This window comes from Erinaceus europaeus, chromosome 13 (assembly GCF_950295315.1).
Source record: "Erinaceus europaeus chromosome 13, mEriEur2.1, whole genome shotgun sequence".
Taxonomy (NCBI): domain Eukaryota; kingdom Metazoa; phylum Chordata; class Mammalia; order Eulipotyphla; family Erinaceidae; genus Erinaceus; species Erinaceus europaeus.
The window spans coordinates 65,667,125-65,693,616 of record NC_080174.1 but is presented as its reverse complement, the minus strand read 5'-3'; the positions used below and the strand labels follow the sequence as shown (position 1 = coordinate 65,693,616).

The window sequence follows — 26,492 nt, the reverse complement described above, 5'->3', positions numbered from 1 at the left end:
CAAATCTTAGAAACAGTTTGCTTGCTTCTGTTTTTTTTTGCAAGTTCAGGTGTATCAGTTCACTAGATTCCACTTATGAGTGGAACCATTTGGTAGTGTTCTTCCATCTTGTCATTTATTTTGCTAAGCATAATCATCTCCTGTTTCATGCATACAAAAATAACTTTAGAACTACTGCTACTAGTCAGAAAAAAAGAAACATTAAATGTACTTCTGCTGTCCTAGCATTCACAATTTAACTACCTACTCTAAGGGATATTTGTTACAATTATCTTAACTTTGTTTTTTCCTCCCTTTGTTTTTCTCTTACTGTTGACTAGGATCTTTAAAAATATAACAGAACTCTCCTGGTGAAAGTGAAAGTGACTATTTACTCCAGAAGACAGTAGTGATATAAGGTCCTAAAATAAAAAGAGGAACTTGAATTCTTAAAATGGCTATCTGAAGTCTTGAAACAATAGTCTTTTACTTGTGAGAAAAGAACATGAGACTGAAGACTAGTAATATCTGTAGAGTGTTATTCAAGAGAATTTTCTGCAGTGATGAAAATGCTCTTTATATATGCATATCCATCACTCTATTGTATTCATAATATTTATCTATTTAGCACTTGAAATGTGGTTGGTGTGACTGAAAAGATGAATTTTTAATTGAATCTTATTAAATTTAAATAGATGCATAGGACCAGTAGCTATGATCACAGATATAGGACCAGTAGCTATGATCACAGATAAAGGAGATCAAAAGAATGTAAAGATGCTGAGATTTTCAGAAACCCTTGAGAAATATGTGGTAGAAAAATCTACAAGGCTATAGAATCAGTTCTTCACAATGTGACACAACAATCACAACATGCCACCATCGAAACACTAAAAAACTGAAAAGAAATCTTCATATAGTATGCTAAGAATGCAATTACAAATCGTCACTTGTATTTCTATAGTAGTAATTACAGCTATTACTAGCATTACATACCTCTTTTTAGGTAATTTATACTCAACAATTGTGCTAAGTATTTAAAACAACCTCACTTTGTCGAATCCTCATCAGTTTAATAGTTAATATTGTGTAATTATTCCCTTTCTACTGGGTATCTACTAAATGATACCCAGAAAATCTGAATCATTCTCTGAAAGGCTAGTCAGTGGAAAAGCCAGAATTTGAACCCAAATGGTGCTATTAACTGCATTGTATCTTCCAACTTGAAATTAAAAAAAAAACAAAACTTGTAAGAAATAAAGATTATCAATGCTTCTAACATAAAACAGTCCAGTGTGGGAACTGCATCTATGGTTTTATCCATTTTACTAGAATGAGATCAAAGTTCTGGTGCTTATTAGCTTCTTATGTACACTGCACAGGATTTGGCAAGCTGGGATTTGATGAAATAAAGCAGATTGACTAGAGGATGTTCAGAGGTACCATGTTTTAAATGGGCACAGAGGCTGGAAAACACAAAAGCAATAATGCAGACTTGCACACACATACCAGTGGAAGACAGAGGGGTGGATGGGTAAGGGTGAAGGATTCAGGAAGGAGGGATGTTTTTCCAGATCAAAAGAAACATCAAATGTACTTATAAAATTCATTAAAACAAGACAGAATCCTTTCAGTTTTAGATAGCAGTTGTGGTTGTAATCAACCATAATTCTATGCCAATATACAAAGATAAAAAGAGAGAAACTCGGAGCAGAACACCTGCACCACTGTGGTTATAGGGGATAAGCTACAGGAAGGTAGGAGACAGTCTGAAATGTGCCACTGATTAGTCACTCATTCTTGTTAGCAAGTATTCCCAGTGCCTCCAGCCAATTCTGTCTCCAGATCTTTTTCATTTATTTTCACTTCATTTGGAGATAAGTGTGATGAGGTGGCAGTGCTCCTCTGAGATAATTTGACAGAAGAGGGGGGAGGGGAAGAAAGCTAGGCAACCCCTTTCTTAAAGAGAGCAATAAATCCTGTCGTGTGCTTGCAGCAGATGTGAACAAAGAAGATGAAACAGATATCTCCTTGGTGATTATTCCTCCCTTCCTACCCCACCCCCAACTGCCCCACCTTCTAGAAAATACACATCTTTACAGAGCCCCCCCCCCCAGCACATTAATATTTCCTTTAACAAGCAAAGTAGTAGCAATGAATGGCTAATGAAAATACAGGGAGGCTACAATTCTCCTTTGTCTTACAGGTATCCTAGTAGGAATATATATATATATTCAGCATCCAGAGTGAAAGAGATGACAGTACTGCTACTTAGACATTTCTGAGGTAGAGTTTTATATTTGAATACTTGGAATGAGACACAGGCAAATAATCTTGTCTATTTCTTTATGTATTTATTTTTTATTTTATTTTATTTTCCTTTTCTGTTGCCCTTGTTGTCTTCTTATTATTGTTGTAGTTATTATTGTTGTTGTCATTGATGTCATCGTTGTTAGATAGGACAAAGAGAAATGGAGAAAGGAGGGGAAGACAGAGAGAGGGAGAGAGAGACATCTGCAGACCTGCTTCACCGATTGTGAAGTGACTCCCCTGCAGGTGAGGAGCGGGGGCTCGAACTGGGATCCTTCCGCTAGTCCTTGTGCTTCACAGCATGTGCACTTAACCCACTGTGCTACCGCCCAACTCCCTCCTTATGTATTTCTAAGAGTTGAACCCAGGGTCTCATGTATGGATGGCATGTTCTCTACCACGGAGTCACCTTCCTAACCCAGTATTTTTACTTTCTGAGAGAAAGAGACCAGAGCACCATTCCATATAAAAATGAAGGGGCTAGACTTCATTCATGATCTAAAATATCTTTTTAAATTCTGACCGTACTGCTGGTATATGACACAGTAGTGCAGGTACTCAGTTATATCATCCATCTCTATTACAGTTTAACCTGGCATATACTTTGATATAGCTGAAAAGGAAAGTATAAATAGAATTTCTTGTAAAAATGTAGAATACTTTAAGAACACCAAGAAGCAAGTTGGATAGCTAAAAAGAAATCTCTGGGCCGGAAGATAGTGCAGATGTAGCACACAGGACTTGAATGTGGGAGGTCCCAGGTTTAAATCCCTGCACTACCAACAGCCAGAGATGAATGATGCTCTGGCCTAAACAAAAGAAGGAGAAAACTAACAGGTATTTATTTATATATCTATTTATTTATTTTTACCGAGGGGGCTAATGGTTTACAGTGAATTCACTGACATATGGGTGCAATTTCATTATGCACCAGGACCTTCAAGTTTTCTTCCACTCCTCCCTCCCCATCTTCCCCAGTCTTTTGCTTTGATGCAATACACCTAGTCCAGTCCATGTTTCACTTTGTGCCCTTCCTCCCTGTGCCCCTATATTAAGTCCCACTTAATAGTGAGATCATTAGGTATTTGTTCTTCTCCTTTTAGCTTATCTTGTTTAACATGGTATCTTCATGTTCCATCCAAGGATAGTATTTTTATTATTTTAATTTTTTAAATCATGATAGAGACAGAAATAGGGCTAGAGAAGGGGAGAGACCAAGGTAGAGATAACATGGGAGAGAGCTACAGCCTGTTCCACGGCTATTAAGCTTCCCCCTTGCTGGGGAAACCAACAGTTTTAATGGGAAGGTGGTTCAGCTTATAGTGCACAGGCTTTGCAAACTTGAGGCACCACCTATAACCAAGTGTGCTCCAATTAATCTTCCTCTCTCATGAAATAAACTGATCTCTTAAAAAATATTTATACAAATAAATTCAGTGTTGCTAAGTTACTAGTTCTATAAATTTGGATTTATAATTTAATGTTCTCTTTTAACATTGTTTTCTGCTCAAGTCAATGGTAAATTCATGGAGGAATCTTTTCCTTTGTGCTTGATAGTCTGCTATGTTTTTAAAAGTAGATTGAAAATCATTTTGGTTTAATGATTTGAACTACTCTCTTCTCCCAATCTCCAAATTCCACTGAATTCTAATAAATGCTTGATTTTTTTTTTTTCAAACATCCTACATCTTCCTAGCAAATTCCATTCTTGGCAGTGAATCTTGGTCTTAGGAACTGATTCTCAAATATATATAAAATGATTCCACTATTCTGCTTTAAGTACTATGTGTTCATTTACATATATTTACAAGTATCTAAATATTTTCACAAGGTCAACTTCCCATAGATTCATTAGGAAAAGCTGTTGTTTTATGCATTATACAATAACTACCCAAACTTAGGACAAGTCTAGCCTATGCTCACAAATAACTTATATATTAGTAAAATAGGCAAAAATTCAAATACACAATCATAACACAATGTGATTTTTGTTACAACAGAAATAAAAAAAATTTTATATTTATTTTCCCTGTTGTTGCCTTTTTTTTCTTTTTATTATTGTTGTTGCTATTGATGTCGTCATTGTTGGATAGGACAGAGAGAAATGGAGAGAGGAGGGGAAGACAGAGAGGGGGAGAGAAAGACACCAGCAGACCTGCTTCACCACCTGTGAAGCGACTCCACTGCAGGTGAGGAGCCGAGGGCTCGAACTGGGATCCTTACGCTGGTCCTTGTGCTTTGAGCCACATGCACTTAACCCGCTGCACTACCACCCAACTCCCCCAATAGAAATTTTCATGTGCACTGCTATAGGAAAACAAAATGAAATGATTAACATTGCTTTTGGAGTTTAGGAAAACTGTGCAAAGGAGATGAAGTTGAGCCAGATTGTCAGAAGAAAAGGTGAATAGAATTTTCAGAAAAAGGGAATATAATACAAAAGTGCTAAGGCATGGAAATGGTTAGTATGTATAACGGCTAGCGGCTTTTTACAGATGGAAAGGGGGGTAAAGCAAGCAACAGAGTTAAGTGTCAGGAACTGATCTTAGATTAAAAAGCAAGGTGTATCAAGTTGTAAAGAGGCTCATTTACCAAACCAAGATGATTTAATAGAGGTTTATTTACATAATATTTATACCCTATATAGTATTAAAACATCTGACTTTATTGCAATGATTTTAAGTTGGACAGTCAATATCAAGATCTAGTTTATTAATAATATTCATAAAGAGATTATAGCTATTTTCATAAGATTTTGCATATTACTTCTAATGTTTACACAGCTACCATAGTTATAAGTCAACTAAATTCTATTATTGATTATGAACTTGTGATATACAGAGTAAGCTAATATTTAGAGGAAAAATATCTAGGACTGATGTCCAGGGAAATAGCTCAACTGGTAAAGCATCAGATTTATATGCCTGAAGTTTCCTGGTTCACTCCCTAGCACTTCATGTACTGGAGGGGTACTCTGCCTTCTCTCTCTCTCTCTCCCATGTGAGACTCTCTGTGTTTCATATCTAATAAAAAGTCTTTTAAAAAATATTTAGGGGAGTCGGGCTGTAGCGCAGCGGGTTAAGTGCAGGTGGCGCAAAGCACAAGGACCGGCATAAGGATCCCGGTTCGAACCCCGGCTCCCCACCTGCAGGGGAGTCGCTTCACAGGCGGTGAAGCAGGTCTGCAGGTGTCTATCTTTCTCTCCCCCTCTCTGTCTTCCCCTCCTCTCTCCATTTCTCTCTGTCCTATCCAACAACGACAACAACAATAATAACTACAACAATAAAACAACAAGGGCAACAAAAGGGAATAAATAAAATAAAATAAATAAATAAATAAAAATATTTAGGGCTTTTAAAAAAAGATAAGTCTTGTAGTTCACAGTAACAAGATTTTGAGTGATTATCTTACCCTCTCATTCCATTAAAATATGAATAGAAAAGTACCTACTTCATAAGACTATATGAGAATGTGAAGATTATTTTACAAACTATAAAATGGCATTCAGGATTTATAAAAACTGCAGGATAAGCAGGATGAGATTATTTTATTCTCTCTAATTGTTTTTTTGTGTGTGACATATACATGCATACACAATATAACAGACGTTAACTGTCTACTCTACTATGTAGTAATACAGATTCTGACCTTTCCGAGGATCTGACTTTTGCATGGTAACATCAGCTATACCAAATGGGAAATTGTTCCTCTTTAGCAAGATGGAGAAATCTAGAAGTAAAAGATAGAGAAAAATTAGAAATGTGAGTTACTGGAGATTAATGAAGACGTAGTGAAATTAGGCTTTTTTTTTTTTTTTTTTATCAGATGAAACTAGCAGACTAGATACCCAGACAGGGATTCCCAAAGGCAGTTACTTGGTTGGATTTCCAGTTTCCATGACATTTGCCTCAGCTTTGCGGTTGCAGAAACCCTATTCTTGTCAGCAAAATAGCTTATCTGGATAGAGCATCTACTTTGCCACATATGCAACCCAGATTCAAGTACTCACTCCTGCCCCCACCCCCATCCCACCACAGTACTGTGGTGTTTTCCCCCTTTCCTAACTTTGTCTCTACTTTTCTATCTGAAAATACCAGTTCAGAGTGGTGAAGCCCTGGTGATAATTAATCAAACGGACTCTTGAGGCGGGTCATTAGATAATGATAGACAAAGCAGAGTACTAATTTACTGTGAGAAATATAATAACCAAGCGAAATATAACATTGTATACTGAAAACTACAAAGCATTTGTAAAAGAAATAAGACTTAAATGATTGGAAAGACAACCTGTGTTCATGAATTGGAAGACTAATGTTGTTAGGATGACAATACTATCCAAAGTGACCTACAGATTCAGTGTAATCTCCATCAAGATTCCAATGACTCTTTTTGCTAAGTACCAAAAAAAAAAAAAAAATCTAAAAATCAAATGGAATTTAAAAAGACATCAGATACCTTAGAGAGTTTTGAGAATGAAGAACAAAGTTGGAATATTCACACTTCATGATTCAAAAATTACTGTAGGGTGTGTGGGGGGAATAGATAGCATAATGGTTATGTAAAAAGAGACTAATCCTGAGGCTCTAAGGTCCTAGGCTGAATCCCCCATACCACCATAAGCCAGAGTGAAGCTCTGGCAAAGAAAAGTTACTGATCATGAACCTGAAGGCAAGAATACTGCAGATGAAGATTTGGGGTCTTCGTTTTAGAAAAAGCTAGTAGTAGGGGAGTCGGGCTGTAGTACAGTGGGCTAAGCTCAGGTGGTGCAAAGCACAAAGACCGGCATAAGAATCTCGGTTCGAACCCCGGCTCCCCACCTGAAGGGGAGTTGCTTCACAGGCGGTGAAGCAGGTCTGCAGGTGTCTGTCTTTCTCTCCCCCTCTCTGTCTTCCCCTCCTCTCTCCATTTCTCTCTGTCCTATCCAACAACAACAACAATAATAAATACAACAATAAAACAACAAGGGCAACAAAAGGGAAAAAATAAATAAAATAAATATTAAAAAAAAAAAGAAAAAGCTAGTAGGTCTATTTTAGGTATATTCCAGGAGGCTCATGACTTTACTAGTTTTTGGCTGAGCCTGACATCTGATATGCAGGTGGACCCAAGTTATTGTCTGGGGAGATGGTGTCATAGTAGGGAAAAGGACTAGAAAGCTGGGAAAGAGAGTAGCTCTCAAATATGGGAAAAGTGTAAGAATACTGTTAACTGTAAACACCATGGATTTGATCTGGGGGCCACATTCAGCACAGGAGCATATGTAATCCCTTCATCCCTGTAGGTCTGAGCTCACATTCTGAGGTCACAACTAGGAACATTCCAGGCTGTACTAATTTCAGGACCCATCTTCCTTGGGTGGTAGGTAGAGTATGTTATCCAACTTTCCTTCAGAGAATGGAATGGTCTCTCTCATTGTTTATTTGCCTTTAGGGCAAGGTCCTATAGGGGCCCACGAAGGGGGTCCATTATGTTGCTCCTGATGGAGATGACCAGTGACAGTGGAGAGAGGGATCTGTTAGAGGTCTAGGCCCATCATGTCTCTGTGGGAATCCCAGGACTCCCTAACTGGGGACCCAGGTGATGGGTGGCCTGGGGGATAAAGAATAGGAAAGCTATCAAGTGAGGGGATGGGACACAGAGTTCTGGTGGTGGGAACTGTATGGAATTATAACCCTCTTATCCTATGGTCTTATCAATATTTCCATTTTATAAATAAAAATAATACAAATTAAAAAAACTAAGACCTAATATATTTAAAAAAAAAGAAGTTACTACACAAAGCTATATTAGGCATAAGAACAGACATACAGACCAGTAGAGGGAAACAGAACAAAAGACCTAGAAATAAGCCCTAACATATACAGTTTTAATGATTTTTGACATAGGCACTAAGACCATCTAGTGGGAAATGGATACACCTTTTCAACAAATAATGTTGGGAAAATTAGGTACACATATGTAAAAGAATGAAACAACTGGCGGTAGCGCAGCGCGTTAAGCACACGTGGTGCAAAGCGCAAGGACTGGCTTAATGGTCCCGGTTCAAGCCCACTGCAGGGAAGTCGCTTCACAGCCGGTCAAGCAGGTCTGCAGGTGTCTATCTTTCTCTCCCCTGTCTTCCCCTCCTCTCTCCATTTCTCTCTGTCCTATCCAACAACAATGACATCAATAATCACTACAACTATAAAACAAGGGCAACAAAAGGGAATAAATAAATATTAAAAAAACTTTTTTAAAAAAGAATGAAACAACCTATTTTACACTATATACAGAAAATTAGCTTCAAAAAATATACCAAATACATAGATATAAGAACTAAAGTGATAAAACATTTTGAAGAAAAACTGGAGAAAGTCTTCATGACACTGATTTGGCAAGTATTCTTTAATATGACATTAAAACACAGACAACAGAAAAACACTGGACTTCAAAAATGAAAATTATTTATGCACTGAAGGACAGACAGTGTGAGAGTGAAAAGACAATCTATCAAATCAGGGAAAATATGGCAATTTATATATGTAACAAGAGATTAATATCTACAGTAGATCAAGAACTCCTATAGTTCAAAAACAAAAACAAAAGGCTTCAAACAATCAATCTCAAAATAGTGACAAAATTTTAATCGCAGTTTCTTCATTTAGCTGTCCAGATGACTAATAAGCACAATAAAAGATACTCAATATCACTCATCATTAGGAGCAGGTAAATTGAAATCACAATGAAATGTTATTTCACATCCATAAGGATGGCTATCATGACGAAGAAAAATAGTAAGTGTTGGTGAGGATGTAAAGAAATTAAGCCCTTGTGAACTGTCAGTGGGAATGCAATAAGGTACAGCTGTGGTGGGAAACCTCAAAAGCTTAAGTGCAATTATTATCCATATAATAACCCAGAAACTCCACTCCTAGAAAAGATTAAAAAAATTCTAAATAAACACTGAAAAAGATACTCATACACTAATGTTTACAACAGCATTATTTACAGTAGCCAAAAACTACAAGCAATCCAAGTGTCCATCAATAAACTGATGAATAAGCAAAATGTTATCACATATATAATGGAGCCATAAAAAAGAATAAAATTCTGATACATACAACATAGATTAATCTTAGAAATGTTATGGTAAATGGTATAGCTCAAACACAAACCCACAAATATTGCATGCTTCCACTTATACTTGATAGCTAGAATAGGTAAATTTATAGAGAGAGACAGAAGAACAGAGGGTAACCGGAAGGGGCATAGAGGAAAATGACTAGTTATGACTTAGAGTTTCCGTCTGGGATGATGAAAACGCCTAGCATGTGTACAGTGGTGGAAGTTATACAACACTATATATGTATACACTTGAAGTCCTAAAATGGTCAAACGATAAATTTTATGTTATGAATATTTTGACACAGATACAAAAGTAGACAGATCAGCATCAGGGTTTGACTGCATCAGGGTTTCACAAAAACCGTATGTGTTTCATAGCAGAAACAGAAAAAAGTTCACAGAGACTTTTAAGAGATTAAGTTTTTGGGACTCGGAAAGAATTCATCCAGTAGAGTGTATAATTTTTTAAAAATATTTATTTAATTTATTTATTCCCTTTGTTGCCCTTGTTGTTTTATTGTTGTAGTTATTATTGTTGTTGTCGTTGGAGAGGACAGAGAGAACTGGAGAGAGGAGGGGAAGACAGAGAGGAGGAGAGAAAGATAGACACCTGCAGACCTGCTTCACCGCCTGTGAAGCGACTGCCCTGCAGGTGGGGAGCCGGGGCTCGAACCAGGATCCTTATGCCGGTCCTTGTGCTTTGCGCCACCTGCGCTTAACCCTCTGCTCTACTGCCCAATTCCCGTAGAGTGTATAATTTAAAGTGGCAAAGGGCTCTGGGTTTAGTTCCTGGTACCTCACTGCAGCACCATAGACAGAAATGGGGAGCTCCAGAAGGGTGGAGTGGTGCTACAGTATATATATATATATTTTAACTAATTTATTTATTTTCCTTTTTGTTGTCCTTGTTGTTTTATTGTTGTTATTTAGGTCATCACTGATGGATAGGACAGAGAGAAATGGAGAGAAGAGGGGAAGAGAGAAAGATAGACACCTGCAGACCTGCTTCACCGCCTGTGAATTGACTCTCATGCATGTGGGGAGCTGGGGGCTCAAACCAGGATCCTTACTCAGGTCCTTGCGCTTGGTGCCACATGGGCTTAACCTGCTGCTACCACCCGACTCCCACTATAGTATCTTTTATCACTCTCTGCGTGTTTCTCTTCTCTTTTTTGAATGCTCATTTTTTTAATAAAAATGTATTATCTTTATTTATTAATTGGATAGAGATAGCCAGAAATAGCGAGGAAGGGAGAGACAGAGTGAGACAGACCTGAAGCACTGCTTCACCACTCAAGAAGCTTTCCTTCTATAGGTGGGTACTGGGAGCTTGAACATGGGTGCTTGCACATTGTAACACGTACACTCAACCAGGTGTGCCACCTTCATCCCCGTCTCTCCTTTTCTAAAACAGGCAAAGAAGAAAATTGGCCTGGGGAAGAAGAGTGAGTCTGGGGAAGAAGAGTGAGTGATGATATCAAATATGTGTAAGGTTTGGACAATGCATTATAAAAGCAGAAGTTATGCTTTGAATCATAGCATTCCCTCCCTGGGTAGTCCTCGATGTAGTGTCTCCACTTCTTTCATGAACTCCTTCCCAATTAGCATGGTTTTTTAAAAAATTATTATTTATTTATTTTTGCCTCCAGGGTTATTGCTGGGGCTCAGTGCCTGCACTATGAATCCACTGCTCTTGGAAGCCATTTTTCCCCCTTTTGTTACCCTTGTTGTTTATCATTGTTATTATTGCTGTCATTGTTGTTGGATAGGACAGAGAAAAACTGAGAGAGGAAAGAAAGACAGAGAGGGGGAGAGAAAGATAGACACCTGCAGACCTGCTTCACCACTTATGAACGACCACCCTGCAGAAGGGGAACCCAGGGCTGGAACCCAGATTCTTACTCTGGTCCTTTCGCTTTGCACCATGTGTGCTTAACCCACTGTGCTACTGCCCGGCCCCAGGCAGCATGTTTTAAAGCTTACAATCTTCTAATAAATAATATTATTCTTTGGATAATGTTACTACCTATATTGATATATGTGCAGATAGGCTGTTGATTTGAATATAAATTCTGTTAATAGCTACTGAGATATAAATTTGGACAAGCTACTGAACATCATTGGGTCTCAATTTCTCCTTCTTTGAAAAGAAAATAAGAAGTGACTATGTATTTTAATGTAATATAAGTACATGCCTGATAAAAAGGAATACTTCCCTACCTTCCTAATTCTTTTTCATATTACTCATCAGTAACATGGGAGTCATAGTTCTGTTTCTGAGATCCATCATCATATAATAATCATCCCAGTCTCTATGCTTTAGAGTTTCTTAGTTTCTTTTCTTTTAATTTTTTAAATATCTTTATTTATTGGATAGAGACAGTCAGAAATTGAGAAAGAATGGAGGGATAGAGAGGGTGAGAGACACAGAAACACCTGCAGCCCTGCTTCATCACATTTGAAGCTTTCCCCCTATAGGTGGGGACTGGGAGCTCGAACCTAGGTCCTTGCACATTGTAGCATGTGCGCTCAACCAGGTGCACCACCACCCAGCCCCTCTTTCTAATTTATTAAAAACCTTCTCTCAACGTGGCATGAAGCACAAGGACCGGCGTAAGGATCCTGGTTTGAGCCCCCAGCTCCCCACCTGCAGGAGAGTCGCTTCACAGGTGGTGAAGCAGGTCTGCAGGTGTCTGTCTTTCTCTCCCCCTCTCTGTCTTGCCCTCCTTTCTCCATTTCTCTCTGTCCTATCCAATGACAACAACATCAGTAACAACAACAACTATAACAACAACAACAACAAAAAAAAACCCAAGGGCAACAAAAAGGGAAAATAAATAAGTAAATATATATATATATAAATTTTAAAAAAACTTCTTAAACACTAGCTTCATATGTTAAAGTGTATCACATGAAGAACAGTGATTTTTAGGGTTTTGTACCCTGACACATATAAAGATTATAAAAGAGTCCTATTATTAAGAACACTCTTGTTAAAGGCAATCATTTTCAGAAGATAGGATTAATTTGAAGGGGAGGAGGTCCTACTGGGTAAAGATGTTTTGAAATCTTCAGGGATATTTGTATAATTAGAAAAAGTACCTCTTGCAGGAGATACGCTGCTTCCAGTCCTTCCTCTTACCCAAGTTCTAGCAAGTGCAAACAAACAGAAATATAATTCAACCAACTTATATTGCATTTTAAAAAGTAAAAAAAGAAGAAACAAGAACAGAAAGGGAAACTAAAAGCAGGGTCTGACTGAATCTGGAGTAGGGCACCAAAGTAAAAACCCTGGGGTGAGGGTGAGGGTGGATATTTGGCTTCCCGGGGTGGTGGTGGATGGGATGGGACACAGTCCTTTGGTTGTAGGAATGATGTTTATGTACACTCCTATTAATTTGTAGTCATATAAATCACTATTTAATTAATGTGAGAGGGGAAAATTAATTGTATGTCTCAAACTTTTTAAAGCACAGACTGTCTTTAATACATAGGTTGAGTCTTTGATATGTTGACTCTCTCAAAAGCCTAGACCAGGGAGAACAGAAGCAACCAGTGGCACAGCTATATACAAATAATGTCAAAGGACATAAATTATGGTGACGTTGTGTATGATACAGCAAATCCTAACAAAGGGATTTTACAAAGTTAATCCAATTGCCAAATAATGTGATTATAGCAATAACTATCTATTGTCTTCTTTACCCTAAGACAGCAGGAACCTCCCACTTCTGCTATAGAGCCTTTATTTCCCCCCAGTCCTGGAACCTCTAGGGTGAGGCTCACGTTCCTGCATGCTTCTCTCAATTCATACCAAATGATATAGCATGCACCGATCCCAACCTAATCAACACAACAAGTACCACCTCAGCATGCTTCACTTCAGACTGTGTCCAGAGACTTCAGGTGTGGAATGACAACCCTTCGGCTTCATTACTCGGGTGAGACCTTTCATTTCATAGTATTCTATAATCCCATTCCAGGCGGTTCACTTTCTAACAAAGTCCCAAAACCTAGATATAGACCAGGTCCTGTGAGATAGAGCATATGTCCAATTGTGTCCATAAATTAGGGCAAAATATAAGCAAAAGTACACAATAGTCTGCAGAGTCAGTATCAAGTTCCTAATGAAATAGTATCTAATTAGACTTAGATACCCTCCTCACCTACTTCCCATTATAGTTCTCTCACTCACTCCAAAGCTAACCTTATCAAAGGAAGGATTGCAAAAGCTGAATAAGGGCAAGAGACTGGCATACTTTAAAGATGACTCTTTAGTCACTATCAGGCCACTCCATCAGGTAGGGCCTTATTCGGGGGTCCTGAGATTCCCAAACAGACATAATGGGCCTAGACCTCAAATAAATCCCTCTCTCCATTGTTACCAGTCATTTCTATCAGGAACAATAAAACAGATCCCTTTGTGGACCCCTCATAGGACCTTGGCCTCAACTTGGATCAATGACGGTAGAGAATGTTCCATCCTCCGATGGGAGGATGGACAAAATACTCTGCTACACCTGAGGAAGATGGGTCCTCATACTGGGGCACCCTGGAATGTTCCTACTCATGACCACAGAATGTGAGCTCAGATCTCAAGGGATGCAGTGGTCACATAGGCTCCTAAGCTGAATATAGATGGGGTTTACAATGAACAATATTTATACACCTTTCTCATATTTGGGAGCTACTCTCTTCCCGGAACCAGCTTTCTAGTCCTTTTCTAGCCATGACATCATCTCCCCAGACAATAACTTGGATCCACCTGTATATCAGATTTCAAGCTCAGGGAAAAAAAAAAAAAACTAGTATAGCCACAGGCCTTTTGGAATGTAACTAAAATACGCCTACTAGCTATCTACAAAATGGAGTACTCCCCAACTCTTCATCTGCACTATTCCAGCCTTTAGGTCTATGAATGGTCAACTATTTCTTTGGCTTTGTATGTTAACTCTCTTTTCAACCTCCAGGTTCCAGATGCTAGCATGATGCCAACCAGACTTCCCTAGACAGACAACCCCACCAATGTGTCCTGGAGCTCTGCTTCCCCAGAGTCCCATCCCACTAGGGACTTAAATTGCATTATAGGGCCATTGTCATCAAAACTGCTTGGTACTGGAACATGAATAGACATACTGACCAGTGGAATAGAACTGAGAGCCCAGAAATGAGGCCCCCACATCTATGGACATCTAATCTTTGACAAAGGTACCCAGACTATTACATGGGGAAAGCAGAGTCTCTTCAACAAATGGTGTTGGAAAAAATAGGTTGAAACATGTAGAAGAATGAAACTGAACCACTATATTTCACCAAATACAAAAGTAAATTCTAAGTGGATCAAGGACTTGGATGTTAGACCACAAAATATCAGATATTTAGAGGAAAATATTGGCAGAACTCTTTTCCGCATATATTTCAAAGACATCTTCAATGAAATGAATCCAATTACAAAGAACACTAAGACAAGCATAAACATATGAGACTACATAAAATTAAAAAGCTTCTGCACAACTAAAGAAACTACTACCCATATCAAATTATATGAAATATGCTTAAAACTTTCTAATAACTTATCAAAGGTCAGTTTTTAAATTTAATTAAAGGTGCACAGAATATAGTACTTCAGTCACACTACTCACATAGCTACAGTGTAGACAGCCCATACCCAGAAAAAAAAATTAAATTTTGTGTACTATAATATTGTGTTTGAAAAAGGTTACACAGCAAATAGAGGAGATGGGACTCAAAGCAAGATAATTTGGCCTACTTCTTGTCTCTGGGGCTTAGGTTCTTTTTTTCACAATCTATTTTTATTAGTGATTTACAAAATTGTAAGATAATGGGTACAATTCCACACTGTTCCCACCACCAGAGTTCTGGTGAGAATAGGCCTTTTAGTGTAATAAGAAGTGAGGAAATAAGTTTTAGGTATGTTCCTAGTAGCCTTTGACTTTAGTGATTTTTGCTTGAGCATGGAAGTGGGCTAAAAATATTGTCTAGGAAGATACAGAGTTGAGAAAAGAATTAGAAAGCTGGATTCCAAAATTGAAGAAAATATATAAATACAGTTAACTGTTTTGTTGTTGTTGCTGTTTGGTTTTTACCAGAATAGATATAGTGATTGAGGGATGTGAGGTCGCAGGTAGGACAGTATCTAGGCTTAAGTAATAAATATTTGGTTAGACAATTTATGGTGCCTTCTTTAGGCATTTCTACCAGATTGCTGAGCTTATTATGCCTAAGCCTAATCATAAAGGACTATTAAGCACTTTTACTTAGAAATGTATAGTTGTGGTTTAGGGTTTTTCCAGAAAAACTGGGATATACTTGCTCCTCCTACTATCCAAAAGTAGCGCGTTTCTATGATGTAGTGGCCTTCTGAGATGTAGTGGCCTCAAACAAAGCAGCAGCTAAAATAAATTTATATGGAAATTTCTGAGCATTACCAGACTCAAAAATTAACCTACCAAACCATCTCAGATAACATGCTGAAACCTAAATTCATACTACAAGGGAGTAAAAGCAAAAATGAATTCCTCTGTTCCCGATGCAGTGCAGGCTCCTTACTTCTTATGGGACTATACACTACCTAGGATGTTCCACTCCACCAGGTATTTTATCTTTCAGTTCTCAGTTTAAACTTTCACCTCCTCAGAGAACCTCTCTCTGACATTTCAATCTAATCTAGGATGTTCCACTCCACCAGGTTTTTTATCTTTCAGTTTTCAGTTTAAACTTTCACCTCCTCAAAGAACTTCTCCCTGACATTTCAATCTAGTGCCTTAGGCCCTGTCTTTTGTACCACTCCTAAATCTTCACAGCAGTCAGTGCTATTAAATATTTTCCTTGCTAATTTATTAGCCTTCTTCACTGAGCCTTTTCGGTGTTACTTATTCAGCACTGCACTCCAACACTTGGAATAGTGCCTGGCACAGAGGAGGCTTTCAAGAACCATTGATGGATAAAATAAATGGATACTAACCATTAAGAAAAGAAAAGCAGGGACCAGGTCATAGCACACCTGGTTGAACACACATGCTACAGTGCTCCAGGACTCGGGTTCGAGCCTCCAGTCCCCACCTGCAGAGGGAAAGCTTTGCAAGTGGTGAAGCAGGGTTGCAGGTGTCTCTCTTTCTGTCCCCCTTTCTATCTCCCCTACCCTCTTGATTTCTGGCTGTCTCTATCTAATAAATAAAAATAATAAAATTTTAAAAAGAAAAGAAAAGCATAAAATTAAAAAAATTAATAACTAGGATACATGGAACCACATTCTGGATTTTAAGATATTATACTTAACAATATCTATAATTAAAACACATACATGATTTCTGAGAGAAAGACTGTTAGAAAAAAAGAAAGGAAGAAAATCTTTTATAATGAAACAAAAACAAGTTTGGTCCTTAAATATTATGAATCATTATTCTTAAATCTCATAGGATCATTACATAAAATCAATTTATGTAAAAAGATGAAGGTGGGAAGAGTTACGAGGCATACTCAAGAGTATAATTTGGCTTTTCAAAGACTTCCCTGAATATATCCTCATTACATATTAAGAAAATCCTCATTGAAGAGAAAAAAAACATTAAGAAAATCCACATGGGGGGGTGGTAGGTAGCATAATGGTTATGCAAAGAGACTCCCATGCCCAAGGCTCCAAGGACACAGGTTCAATCCCCTGCAGTACATAAACCAGAGCTGAGCAGTGCTCTGGTAAAAAAAAAAAAAAAAAAAAGAAAGAAAAAGAAAAAAATCCACATAACATAAAGGTAAACTCTATCTGATTAAAATGCCTCCAAGTAGGCACTCAAGTGACAAAGTAAGATTTAAAATATATGGAATACACAGCTATTTAGTAACTCTGGAAATAAGGAAGAGTGCTATCAATGAATTAGAAGCTTTGAATTTCTGTAACATACATCTAGATTGAAATATGTCTGGGAAAAATCAATCAACGCTGAGGGACTCTAATGAAATATAGAAAAGGGGTCATAAGAATCATATTTCTGTGGTCTGGGAGGTGGAACAGTGGATAAAGCATTAGACTCTAAAGCATAAAAGTCCTGAGTTCAATCCTTGGCAGCACATGTACCAGAGTGATGTCTGGTTTGTTCTATCTGTATCACCTCTCCCTCTCATAAATAAATAAATAAATAAATATTTTTAAAAGAATTGGGACAATATTTCTCTCCATCTGTGAAATCTAGAGAAAAAAAAATATCTGCTTCCAAGATGTAATGGTAAACCTTTTGTAGGAATGATTTCCCATTTTGAGAAAAAAAAAAATGGAAGGAAGAAAAGGGTAAAATATTCTAAAGCAAATTCACCAACCTGTAAGGTAGATTTCACTAGATTTTAAGACCCAATATGTATATTCCAAACTCTGTCCTCTGGCCTAGTGGAACAGCCTCACTTTTAGCCAAAGAGAATCCCCTTGGTCCATGGCTTTGCATCTGTGGTTCTAGTTGTTTATTCTGTTCATCTTTGTTCCTATTAACCGAGTTTGGAAGTACTGCTAGTTATTGGTATAACCTAAATACTTTCTTTTTTCGTTTTTCTTTCTTTCTTTCTTTCTTCCTTCCTTCCTTCCTTCCTTTTTTTTTTTTTTTTTTTTACTAGAGCACTGCTCAGCTCTGGCTTTTGTTGGTGTGGGGCATTGAACCTTGTTAATTTAAAACTCATTCAAATTTTAACTAATGACTCTTCTGTTCCTCTTTCTCTGCTCTTTTCCTCCCTAAGTTTATATCTGGCTCATACTCACAGAATTTAAAATGTTGTATTACAATTATTTATTTACAAACCTCTCTTCTTCCTATGTGGTGGTGAAACTCTAAGACATATCTTATTCATCTTTATGTCCCTGGGGTCTAATACAGTGCCTGGCAGTACTAAGCATCATACAAATATATGTGTTGAGTTGAATTCAACAACATTCAACTTAGAAAGTAGAGAAGTGTTAAAAGGATTTAGATTTTGTAAAGTGTAAATTCTCAAGGGTAAAAGACCTTTAACTTAGCTGTGTATAATAATGGCAATTGCCCTGAAGGTCCCTGCTAGCACTCTGTGCCCCAGCTGGGCCTAAGAAGGTTCATTACTTTTATATTACCACTGTGGCAATTTATTAATGAGCTCAGTGCTAGCAAGACAAATTGAAATGACAGCTCTGGCAAGTAATATCTCAAATTTATCACTAGAACTAGTCTCTTCTTATCAATACCATAGATAAGCCTCCTTCAATGCAAAACAACATTAATAGGTTATCAGAGTTCTAAGAAACTTGCAAATATCATGACTGACACTAAGGAGAATCCCTAAAAGTAAACATCTTTGTTAAGACAGACAAACCACAAGAATTGGGCAGTACTGCAGTGGTTTAAGCGCATGTGGCTTGAAGCACAAGGACCAGAGTAAGGACCCATGTTCGAGCCTCTGGCTCCCCACCTGCAGGGGAGTCGCTTCACAGGCGGTGAAGCAGATCTGCAGGTGTCTTTCTCTCCCTCTATCTGTCTTCCCTATCTCTCTCCATTTCTCTCTATACTATCCAACAATGATGACATCAATAATAACAACAATAATAACTACAACAATAAAAACAAGGGCAAGAAAAGAGAATAAATAAATAAATAAGACAAACCACATGCTCTTTTAAAAAAAAAAAAGAATCCTCAGGCTGACAAGATAGCCCACTTAGGAGGGTGCCTGCTTTGCCATGTTCACAACCCAGGCTGCTAGTCCCACTGCACCAGGTACACTTTGGCACTGTGGTGTCTTTCCCTTTCTCATTTTGCCTCTGTCTCTGTCAATCTGAATAAGTTGGCCCACAGTGGTTAAGCCCTATCAGTGGGGAAAAAATCATAAAACTGAAAAGCACAGATGTCCACTAAAAGTCATGGTAATAGATTCAGTTGGTAATTCATCATTTATGGGTCAGCTGCCTATAAAAGGCTAATTGAAGACCCACTGGGGCTCTTCATGCTTCACACTGATATGCTACAATATGCATGAGGAAGCTAAAAATTAGTATGATATACTCTGGCAGAAAGGTATGCAGAACCAAAGCCATGGTGGGTGCAGTGTGGAACTATACCCTGTAATTTTACAATCTCACAATCCACAAAACAAACAAAAAACAGTAAGGCCCACTCCTTCAAATATTTGGAGTTTTTTGGTTTTTTTTGGTATCAAGGAATTGGTATCGATAATTTAAGATAAAATAAAGCTGGATCATAAACTATATTAAAAAGTAAACTTTACAGTGCAATTAGACACAAATATATTTGAAAGAAAGTAGTGGCAGGAAATCCTGAGGGTATACTGTAGGGAGATACTACATACTGTTTTTTGATTGATGACTACAATACCTCAGGTTAACAACCCTATTTTAGCTTTTTAGGGCTGTCATAACCAAGTACTAGAAACTACATATAATAACAGGAATTTGTTCTCTCACATTATCAAGGCTAGAAGTCTGAAATTAAGGGTTGACAGGGTTGTAGTTTCTGTGAAGCCTGTATACGAAGATCCATCCTTGCCTATTCCAACTTCTAGTAGACCTAGGAATCTAATACATTTTTTGGCACTGCTAAGAGTGAGGTGGTGGTTGCAAAAACTTAAAAATGGGGAGGTGCCCACCTGCAAGAAGGAAACTTCATGAGTGGTAGAGCAGTGTTGCAGATCTCTCCTCTCCTCTCCTCTCCTCTCCTCTCCTCTCCTCTCCTCTCCTCTCCTCTCCTCTCCTCTCCTCTCCTCTCCCTCCCATCCCCTTCCCTCCTCTTCTCTTCTCTTCCCTTCTTTCTCTCCCTCTCTCTCTCTCTCTCTCTCTTTCACATTCTGAAAAATGGCCACTATGAATGGTGGAGTCATGAAGGCACCAATCCTCAGCAATTACACTGGTGGCAAAAAAAAAAAAGGGGGTAGGTGGGATAGACTTTAGGACTAGACAATGACAATGGGTAAAGGCCTGATATAAAAAATCCTATGATTTACTTCCCAGTAAAGATGGTGGCAGACTGGTAGCCCTGGTCTACTCTCACTGACATCAACATAACAAAAACTACAATATGGAAAGAACAACACAGAGACAAGCTGGGTCTTGTTGATCATTACTGAATCACTAAAAATAATAAGATAAAGAAGTTGAAAAACTATATGGAAAACTGGGAAATGTTATACATATACAAACTATTGTATTTATTGTCAAATTTAAAACATTAATTCCCCAATAAGGAAATTAAGAAAAAACAAAACTAAGTAGTGGTTAAAAAAAAAGTTGAAAACCAAGAAAACACAAAGCAGAACTTGGACTGGGTCTGATGTATTGCACCACAGTAAAAGACTCTGGGTGGGAAGAAGGGTTCCAGTCCTGAAACATGATGGCACAGAAGGCCCTAGAGGGAGTTGAATTGTTATGTGGAAAACTGAGAAATATTGCATGTACAAACTACTATATTTTACTGTTGACTGTAAACCATTAATCCTCCCCCAAAAAAGAAAGAGAGAGAGAGAGAAAGAAACAATCAAACAAGCTGGAAGCCTGGATGAACTAATAACAGCCCAAAATTCAGACAGTGAGGACAGACTCACAATGGAGGCAATAATTTGCTCCCATCTGGGTATCCTGCTTCTGGGTCTTACAGATGTAACAATCTGCCTTATCCAAACAGTGTACTCTGGAAATAGGGTCAAGGGTGTGGTTTAACAGCCATTACTTGTGACTCATAAGTATAATATCAACCATCTTAGAAGTCAGGAATAGAGATAAGGTTATCCAGGGAAAGTTTGTGGAGGACTTCTTGTCAGATGATTTGAATATCCGTAAACTGCAAGTTCTAGAAGAAATTATACCAATAGCAGTACTTCCAAACTCGGTTAATAGGAACAAAGATGAACAGAATAAATGACTAGAACCACAGATGCAAAGCCATGGACCAAGGGGATTCTCTTTGGCAAAAAAAGTGAAGCTGCTCCACTAGGCCAGAGGACAGAGCTTGAAATTACAGAATATTCATCTTGGGTCTTAAAATCTAGTGAAATCTACCCTGCAGGTTGGTGAATTTGCTTTAGAATATTTTACCCTTTTCTTCCTTCCATTTTTTTTTCTCCCAAAATGGGAAATCGTTCCTACAAAAGGTTTACCATTACATCTTGGAAGCAGATATTTTTTTTCTCTAGGTTCACAGATGGAGAGGAATACTGTCCCAAGATGAATCATACCAGAATCTTATCACAGATGATTTAGATGATCTGGCTGCCTGAAATAAAACTTGGAACTTTGTTGCTAATTATATTTAGAAAAGACTCTGAACTTAAGTTGATGCTGGAATAGGTTAAAAACAGTGGTGGGGGGGCGCCTAGGAGTTTGGGAGGCGCCTAGGAGTTTGGGACTTCTGTCAATATGGTAGCAGACTAGCAAATCTTTCTTTCTTTTGCTACCTCCACCACCCCAACAACACACATGAAAAAATCAGCATAGAATTAAGCATGTAATGCTTGTAAAGTGTCACCAGAGAGAGAATCCAGAATCCAGAAAATGAAAAGAGAGATAGTCACAATAAAGGTCAAGACTGGTCCCAGCTCCCAGCTTGTCCACCAGGTGCCTACCCTCCAGGTCTGCCTCCACACACTGTCTCTGTACCTTCACTACCATAGCTCCCTGCATGCAGTCCCTGCACAGACTGCAGGCCTTGTCTTCAAATATAACCAAACATTATGGAAAGATAAAAATAAATCACCTATGATGAATGACCAAGACAGCAGCTTGAAGAAAATTCCAGATTCAACAGAGATTTACAACCTTCTGGTCCTATGTACACTCACTGAATTAAGAAGAATTTTATGGAAAGCTACAAAAAAAAAAATCAAGAAAATTAATGAAGAAATTTATAGATTAAATTCATAAGAGTAATTGGAGGAATAGAGTGCAGTGACTGAGCTACAAACATAACACACACACTGCAGAGGGAAACATCTGCAAAAAGAGAGATGCCAAAGACCAAAGAAAAGAGCAAGAAAATAGAAAATGCACCCCTACCCTGTTCCCCCAAAAAGAAACAGGGGGAAAAAAGCACTAAAACAAATAAAGATAATAAAAGAAAATTTGGAGTAACATTGAAAGGAATGACATTTGCATCATAGAAACACAAAAAAGAGACATAATTCACATTTATAGAAAGATTAGTTGAGAATTTTCCCCACATTAAAGGAAATAGAATTCCAGATCCAAACCCAACTTCACTAAGGCACACAATAATTAAAATGACAAAGATCAAAGACAAAGAGATTCTGAAGGCCGCTAGAGAAAAGCAAAGAGTCATCTACAGGAGAAATCCCGTAAGACAATAGTTGATTTCCTTACAGAAACTCTACAGGCCAGAAAGGACTAGCGGATTTTGAATGGAAGATCTCTCCATCTAAGAATACTTTATCCCATTAGGTTAATATGTTTGAAGAAAGAATGAAGAGGTTTTCAAACAAGCAACAACTAAAGAAACTCATTATCACTAAACCAACCCTACAAGAAAGAGACTTACCTAATATTAAAATTAAAATATAGAAAGCAAAGGAAATAAAGGTCAATTAAAACTAAGACTTGAAACACTGAGGTCAACAAAGGGTTTGGAGAGACACAATTCAACACATAGCAGTTCCCCTTCTACCCAAACTCCAAATGCATGCTCCTTTATTTGTGTTTGTCCCATCCCAATATCTCCAAATTCTTTAAAAAATGTTTTTAATTGTTTCATGAGGTAATGCTGGTTTACTCACCTGTGTGCATGTGTATAGGAGAGAGCATCCAAGGGACTTTGGGGAAGGGATACTGGCATTTTGGTGGAGTACAGCAGGGTAAACTCATTTTGAGGGGTTTAGAAATTGTACTTCTAAAATTAAGTTTGAGCAAGCAAGACAGCCCACTTGGATAGTGCACTTGCTTTGGTATGCACATTACCCCAGTTCAGGCTTGGCCTCCACTGTACTAAGGGAAGCTTTGTGCTGTCGTGTCTTTATCTCTGTCTCCCTATGTCCCTTGTCTCTGTCTATCGGAAAAAAGCCAGCCTGGAATGGTAAAGCCCCAGTGACAACAACTATACACATGCACACAGATGAGTAAACCAGCGTTACCTCATAAAACAAATAAAAACTCATTTTAAAAAGAACTTGGGGTTATTGGGATGGGATGAACATGAATAAAGAAGCACACATTTGGAGGGTGGGTAGAAGGGGAACTGCTATGTGTTGAATTGTGTTCCCCAAATTCTGTACTCCCAGTACAGGTGAATGTGATCTCATCTATAAATAGGGCCTCCTAGATGTAATGAAGTTGAATGAGATCATTTAGGTGGACCCTAGTCAATATGAATGATGTCCTTAAAAGAGGAAAAACTGTAAGACAGACACACACACAGGTAGACTATCATATGATAAGAGAAGTGGAGATGGATGTGAGGGTGATCTGGATGCGACATCTGTCAACCCCTTGACTGCCAGATTTGGCTGATCTGGCTGGCTAGGCAGGTGTCCCCTTCCTCCCTCACCGCTCTATGTGTGTCCCTCCTGAAGCTGCACACTTCCCCAAAAGAGGATGGCCTTTCCCAGTAGAGACAGACTGGTCTTCAGTCGAGGGTATACGGGTAGCTGTGCTCCCCTGCTAGCAACTCCAAACAAGTTCTCAAGAGAAGCAGCGACAGAAGTGATGTGACTGCAAGTCAACGCATGCCAGGAATTGAGCATGGTCTAGCTATACCTTGATTTTGGAGTTTTATTCCTTAGATTGTGAGAGAATAAAATTCTGTTGTACTAAGTCTCTTTGAGGTACTTTGTTGTAGCAGCAGTCCTAAGAAATAAACATACTCCTTAACACTAACTAAAATATATGCTTAACTTAATGTGTATCACATACTGTGCTATGTCCTTTATATTGTTGATTTTGTTTAATCCCCCCCCATGACCTCATAAGGAAAAGAAATAAAATAGCACTATCCCTAACCACTGAATTAAAGTTTCTTTCACATACTGTACTGGCAAAGAGCTTCTAAAGCCCTTGGAATTTTCCATGTCTTGGAAACAGACCTTTGAAACAAGTATTGCTATACTCTTTTTATTTTATTTTATTTTATTTTATTCCCTTTTGTTGCCCTTGCTGTTTTATTGTTGTAGTCACCATTGATGTCATTGTTGAGTCATTCATCCCAAGAAATGGAGAGAGGAGGGGAAGACAGAGAGGGGGAGAGAAAGATAGACACCTGCAGACCTGCTTCACCGCTTGTGATGCGACTCCCCTGCAGGTGGGGAGCTGGGGGCTTGAACCGGGATCCTTACACCACGGTCCTTGCACTTTGCATCACCTGCGCTTAACCTGCTGCGCTACAGCCCAACTCCCCTGCTATACTCTTTATAACATGAGGTATCCTAGGAATGCATCTACCATACGACAGCAAAAGACTGCCAAAGTGTATCACACAGTGTTAAGGGGGGAAGACAGTACTGTGTCAAAAGTACTTTGCAGAGTACTCAATGCCCATGTCTAGTGGAGAAGCAATTACAGAAGCCAGACCTTCCACCTTCTGCATCCCATAATGATCCATGGTCCCAGAGGGTTAAAAAATAGGAAAACTTCCAATGGAGGGGATAGGATACAGAACTCTTGTGGTGAAAATTGTGTGGAATTATACCCCTCTTATCCTATGGTCTTGTCGACCATTATTAAATTAAAAAATTATTTTCTCTGCATTACAAATGAAGAAAACAAGACTTAGAGAGTTAAAAAGACTTGTAAAGGTCATACAGCTAGTAACAGCTAGATCTAGGATTAAAATATTAAGTCGTATGATTCTAAATCTTGTACTTTTTCCATAGGCTAAACCATCTCTTGCTGGCAAAGATTAAAGGTTACTTACAAAACTTCTACAACAAATTGATTCAAGGAAAAAAAAGTGCTAAAGAATCAGATTCCTTTTTTTTTTAATTAAAACAATTTCCAGGTTTATGCAGTTTTACTCTCCCCTAAATACTTACACACAATCAGAGCGTCAATGCAGGTCCACACAAGACATCTAGGTAGGAAATTATTACTTGTATTTTCTAAGACAAGTTTTCAACCCTTACAATAACCTTTCATATTCACAGGTTCTCTATAGTAGAAAATCATACAATTGGTGAAAATCAAATAGAAAGTTTCTATGTCTGAGACATGGACCACATATTGATGACTTTCCTAATTTATTCAATCAATATTTATTGATATTCTGTGTGAGTCTGAATTAGGAAAGGATAGATAGGACTTGAATTGTGTCATTCTAGATGGAATTATAAGCAAATATAAAGTTAACAAAAAGTAGTATGTGGTTATTAGAAGTATGTTAAAAGAAGCCAATTATGTCTTAAAGTTGAAAGAGTCTTTAAAGAAGAGGTGACTTTTGAACCAGAACTCTGAGAATATATCTTATTCCAGAAAAAACAAGAAATTCTAAGAAAGGGATGTAGAAATAATAGTGAAAACTCCTATAGAGTGATACAATGTAAAACCACTGAATGATTTCAGCAAAAAGAAGACCTGGCGTGTAATGACACATTGGGCAAAGTGGGATGCCAAAATAGAAGCAAGGAAAACATTTAGGGAGTTATACAATGATCCAAAAGAACTATAGTAGTGAATCCTAGGATAAACAACGTGGCGATGGGTAGGAGTAAGAGATTAATTAGATATTTAGGGTGAAGTCCTAATATTCACTAGAAATCAACTGGAAATAGATAAGTCATTAAAAAAAAAGTGCCATGTTTTAGAGCTGTGAAAATAGATGAATTAGAATCTGTCAGTCACTGAAATAAGCAACAATGAGCAAACATCAAAATCACCTAAACAGATTTGAAGAAAATATATTAATTCCTATATTCCATTCCTTGGAGATTCTAACTCAATCAGGTTTTAAATTGCTACACAAGATTTTATATCCTGCTAGATTGTCATTCAAACTAGATGGAGGTTTTGAAGTCACTGATGTAGACAAAGTTACTGCCAACTAGTTACTATTTGTTTGCAACCAAATGAACCCTTATGATACAGAAGCTATATGTAAAAGAGGGGTGGTATAGGCCAGCAA

At 38.0% G+C, this 26,492-nt stretch overlaps 1 protein-coding gene across 15 annotated transcripts in view; it reads right to left on the bottom strand.

The window, feature by feature from the left end:
* SCMH1 (Scm polycomb group protein homolog 1) overlaps nt 1–26,492 on the bottom strand; it is a 148,562-nt gene that overhangs the window by 105,469 nt on the left and 16,601 nt on the right. For 7 of the 15 annotated variants that reach the window (XM_060206121.1, XM_060206115.1, XM_060206114.1 and 4 more), the window contains one exon: nt 5,938–6,018. The exons of 2 other annotated variants lie outside the window; for them this stretch is intronic. Coding sequence is in view for 12 of the 13 variants with exons in the window: in XM_060206115.1 (XP_060062098.1) it covers nt 5,938–5,962 (25 nt within the window). In the remaining variant the exon portion in view is untranslated. Of the gene's footprint in view, nt 1–5,937; nt 6,019–12,495; nt 12,543–26,492 lie in introns of those variants that run through there. 6 more of the 15 variants (XM_060206127.1, XM_060206112.1, XM_060206116.1 and 3 more) reach the window with 3 other exon arrangements.